Below are 5,272 nucleotides of genomic sequence, written 5' to 3'. Positions count from 1 at the left end.
TGCAACTTTGGCTTGTTCACCAATTTAGAGGATGTTCCATTATTCTTTGTGCTATGAGAAGTTAGATCTAAATTACAGGCTTTATATCTGACATCCAAAAATGAGTGTGTCAATGCTTCAAATACAAGAATATTTTTGCTTTTAGTAATAATTTTCTGGTGTTTCAAGCACAGCTATTGTATTCACTTTGTTTCCTTTAACACCTGAATTGTAAACTTTATACAAACTAATTCTAGGTTGGTTCTATGCACATAAATTAACACAGTTTATAAGCAACACTTACTGAGCTTACTCTAAGCAAATATGTAGTCCAAAACTTTTGTGAGTTCTCTTGGATCAATAGCTTTAAATCTATTACTGTTATAAATTCTCATATAGTTTAAAATACATAACAGCACATTCAAATGTCTTTTAGAGATATCATAAAAGACCTGAATTTTAAAAAAACTCCAACAATGAAAATTGTAATAAATCAACTTAATCCAATCTCCTACTGCATAGTCAGCAAGCTAAAAAAGTATGTAATTTCCTTATGTCTTCAATTTTATTCATGCACAAATTCTCTTATCTTAATTTATCTTACAGCTTTCCCAGACCACACAATATTCTTGGGATGCTGAGAAACCTGGAGAGCTAAATTCACAATGGACCACTCTCAGTATATATACCTATTCTCACTGTGCATACTTCTAATTAATAGCATTTATTTAGTACTTCCTATGTGTCTAGCATTACTACCCTTTGAAAGGGGTGGTTATTAATCCTTATAATATCCCGATAGTTTCTTTCACTAATCACATTTGATAGTTGAGGAAGCTAAGGCACGAAGATTTTAAGTAACTTACCTACCATCTCAACACTTGCAGGTCACAAAGGTATGCATAATAATTCCACCCTAGGCACTGTGACTCCACAACTATTACACTACACTGCCTCCAACTAATAGGAACTCAGGTACAACGACAAATTTAGCCCACACAGTACTATCTGTGAATCCGGCCCTTGCTGTGCTGTTCACTAATACTCCACTTCTGCCTTCTAGACTCTAATGAAAATTCTAGCCCTGCCCTTATTCTATGGAACAGCTCATACCACTGGTACTCAAACGGACCACTCTTACTTCCTTTCATGCTAGGAAAGAGCAAGAGCTCTAGACCTTTTGTCATCGTCACAGGGGGACCTCTGGTCAGGATTTAGAGAATTCTGAATTTTGATGCATTTTTTTGTACGATATTTTATTGCTGGCAAACTGGTTAATAACTTGGGCTTGTAGCACCATCCTAGAAATTAGCTAGACAATTAAAGAATTGATGGAACACGGAGTCCTGAGATAGCACAAAAAACAAATCTCAAGATTTCTGGGAGTTTGAAGTTCACAAAAAAGTCAAAATTTATCAAATTGTAAATTAAGATGTTTTCTGAGTCACATGCAAATACAAAATACTATTTCAAAATGTTCAAATCATTAGAAAACTAGACACTATGTATTCTCTAAAATTTATTTACAATTAATAAGTTAAAAAGCAAAGTACAAGCAGATTATAAATCTCAACCATAAGTACATCAAACTGTCCAGGGAAACACTTTGAGTCCATTACAAACAATTGTTTTCTAAAGCGCTTAAGACATAATAGTCTATCAAAAAATATTTTAAACACACCAATAAAGTAAATATTAGGCATATGTGTCCATTAAAAACCATTAGAGTCCTGTCGCAATCCTTAAAACAATGAAAAACTTTTGAGTTCAAAATTGCTCAGATATTTTGTATTCAAATATTTTTAAAATTTACTGAAGTTTTCTAAAAAATAGTACTATCATTTGCACACAGCAGATCAATAGGTGTCAGTCATCAGCTTAAGTTACACTTGTCAATATTCAAACTTGAATAAAATAAATACACATCACAACAACGACACTTTGCACTATCAACAATGAAACTTGCCCTCAACAATTACGACGTTACTGGTTTTAGTAACATAAAAATACATTGCTGGTTGACAGGAAGGATAAAAATGACATCAGGAATCTCAAAAGTTATGTGAGGTGCCAGTCACCACATTTAGGCACTCAGGAATTAAAAATCAAATAAAAGCATAGCAAGGTGATGAATTTCCTCCTGGCTTCCCCCTCTACTTGTGCCATATGAGATAAAAGAGAAGGCAAGAGAATGAACGAAGATCATGAGATTTCATTCAAAAACTATACACAAGCTAAGCTACAGACTTCACTTTAGAGGACAGTAAGTGGATGCCTCATCATAAAGGCCACTATGCCAAGTTTCTTTAAACATTCTGCGACAAAGTACCCATGAAATACTTTCACTTTCCTATTAGTATACCAGTCAACTACATTAGATGTTGCTTCACATTTTAAAAGTTGTAACATAGGTTTTAACCAAAGGAAAGGGCAAAAATAAAGATTTTTTACATCTTATTTCACAGACTAGAAATGGCATAATCTTTTAATAGCCCAAATGAATACCATTATTGAATTCAAGATGGATAATCAGATCCAAAATGGAATCAGATAGCCCAAGTAATCCAAAGAAGCATTTGAGTTCAAGTACACGAAAGTAACAAGGCATAGGAGAGAAAAATGTCAAGAATCTCCGTTAAAATAAATGAATGGTGTCATTGGTTATGTTTCAGTTGTGTGCTGAGCAGTTATCCTCCCAGTTAAGCCAAATTTCAAAATCCTCTGGAAAACTACCTAGATAAGCTATATGTCGAAATTGCATTCTAATATGGCCATTGGGTTTATTTTTAATTATTATAAAACTATATACAATAGTGAAGTTGTACAAATACATTTTTCCCAGGTGCTAGTTAGCTATAAAAGTTAACAACGTATTTTTAGGAAGAAAACCCTATGCATCTGAAATACAATTGGCAATGGAAGCTAATAACCAAAAGAATATGTCTAAGCTTCCTATCACAAATATAATTTAACACTCTCCATCTTCTAAGGAATTATTCATTTTTATTTACTCATGTGACAGTGTTTGTACAATGCATTATCATTGAGTTGTGAATAAAAGACTGAGGCTTACTAGAAAACTGGCATCAAGTTATATATGTGTGCGTATATATATATATAATTTTTTAAGAAAACAAGAACACTGAAATTAAAGTCACAACACTCCTATATGGACTACTAAACTTGAAATACTCATTTCAGAAAGCTATGCCATTTGAATTCTAGGAACACAAGAGTCAAAATTGCAACTCTCATTATTTTCCTAAGAAGCTGCCAAGCAGAGATAAGTTTTAGTAGTAAATATTTCACATGTCAAGTTCCAGCCCAGTATGGATCGTTTCATGGCAGAATACTTAAATTTGAAATAATAGTGGTACAAAAACACTCCTTGACCCTTTAGGTATTGCAGTAAAAGCTGGCTGTGGCACTGCTGGCTAAAAAACTATTAAGTTTTCCTGCCACAAATGACCGAAGGCACTTGGATAATCAAGAATTTCACACTGGGCCATATGGTATAAACACTATAAAAGCATAAAGAAGGGTCAGTATTCTGTGTGGCTCGCCTGTTTGATTCCTGTGGTCTTCAGCTGTCAAAGACCTAGAACTGCAAACATATAATGAGTGGCAAGGTTAAAAAAATGTTGGGACAAAAAAGTCAACTAAAAGTCAACTAACTTGCATTATGTTTGTAAGACTGATGAGTATTAGTCTAGACATTTCTTGTTATCCAACAACAAAAACAAAAAAGAAATAGATTTATTTCGCCCAAAGTAACCTCAACCAGTTGATACCAAGAAATGCCTCCACCCCTCTTGATCACTAATAGTTCTAAGAATTCTAATGGGTATTCTGTTTATCATTTTAGTCATAATGTTTACACACATGCATCTCTCCTATGCAACTCGTATTTTGAAATACACTATCCTTGTAAAATACAAGGATAATGTATTTTAAAATACTTCAATGCATAATATTCCTGGATTTGTATGTTAGACCAGGACAGGTGGCCAAATCATCTCTAGTCGGATTCCAGTGACTCCTGTAACCAAAACCAGTTCTTCACAATTTATTCATTTTTTTAATCACACGCCATATGGTTTCAATGCATTTTTTTATTCAATTCAAAAGAATTTAACAAGTTAACTTTTCCTAAACAAAAGTTTTCATGTGTATTCTACCATTTTTAGGAGCTCAGTAAATATAAACATTAAGTTTCAATATAAAACCTTTAAAAACACCTTGAAAATGTTTCAACAGTTGTATTTTGCAGGTCTTTGTTTGTAATCACTGAGCCCATACAAATCCTCGCACTACTAACAGTCACAAGCTTGAACCTCTCAAAAAATATCCTCGATCAAAGCTTTGGAATCCAGTAAAAATTAGGAAAAGAGTGGGCTTCAGAATATCCTGAGCACAAACTAGTGCAACACCACATGTTCGAACTTCTGTCCGGAAAGAGGGGTGACAGTGAAACAGAAAAAGGGGGAGATAAAGAGCAAGTAAATTCTGGCTTTATTACACAAGCACGAAACCAAATTCCTTTGGAAAAATAATGTCTTCGGAGGACTTCCAGACCAGTGAGGTAGAGTCCAACAGGGAGAGAACGGATCTGCCCCTAAGGTCCTGGAGACGTCTCAATCTGGGGTCAGGAAGAAAGGGACCTCCCCTGCGGATCCAGCTGTCCCCTCCCTCTGCAGGCCGGGTGCGGGAGGCAGCAGAGGGCACACCTGCCCCGGCATCCAAGACGACGGCGCCGCGGCCCGGGACAGGGACAACCATCCGGCGACTTCTTCGCGCGTAAAGTGCACTGGGGGCCGGGGTCCTGGCCGGATCTGTAAACACTCGACTGACACTTGTTCATTCCTCCGGGCAGAAGCTCTGTCCCAGGGTCCGGGCCGGCAGGAGGCGCCCTGGAGGCCGCGCCTCACGCCCGGGGCACCGGGAAGCGGCGGAGCCTCACTATGGGTTCCAGGTTCACTCGCAGGACCTGGCGCGCCCTACGCCGCGCCGCCGCCAGGCTGCGCTCGCCCCACACGTCGCTGCCGACGCGGATGGTGGGGAAGGTGGTCAGCGTCGGAGTGGCCGCCCTCCAGATCTCCTCTAGGGTGCGGCCCCCGAAGCAGGGCCCGGGGGCCATGGGCTTGGCCGGGCAGCTCTCCTCGGGGGGCGGCGGCGGCGGGGTTGGTGACCGGGGCTTCCTCCTGCGGGCAGCTGCCGCCCGGGCTCCGCGGCGCCTCCTCCTGGCTGCGGCGCGCGGAGCCGGCCGGCGCGCCTGGCCGCGGGCTGTGGGGGG

General features: G+C 39.1%; 1 protein-coding gene across 1 annotated transcript in view; it reads right to left on the bottom strand.

Moving 5' to 3' along the window:
• Positions 1-1,483: 1,483 nt before the first annotated feature.
• CCDC71L (coiled-coil domain containing 71 like) overlaps positions 1,484-5,272 on the bottom strand; it is a 4,810-nt gene continuing 1,021 nt past the window's right edge. The window contains exon 2 of the mRNA XM_017889600.1: positions 1,484-5,251. Within this exon, the coding sequence (XP_017745089.1) occupies positions 4,904-5,251 (348 nt within the window). The 3' untranslated portion in view covers positions 1,484-4,903. The remainder of the gene's footprint in view (positions 5,252-5,272) is intronic.

The sequence above is a fragment of the Rhinopithecus bieti genome, unplaced genomic scaffold (genome assembly GCF_001698545.2).
Source record: "Rhinopithecus bieti isolate Rb0 unplaced genomic scaffold, ASM169854v2 scaffold_18688, whole genome shotgun sequence".
NCBI lineage: Eukaryota > Metazoa > Chordata > Mammalia > Primates > Cercopithecidae > Rhinopithecus > Rhinopithecus bieti.
Note: the sequence above shows the minus strand (reverse complement) of the source record. Positions and strands in the feature narration are given on the sequence as shown.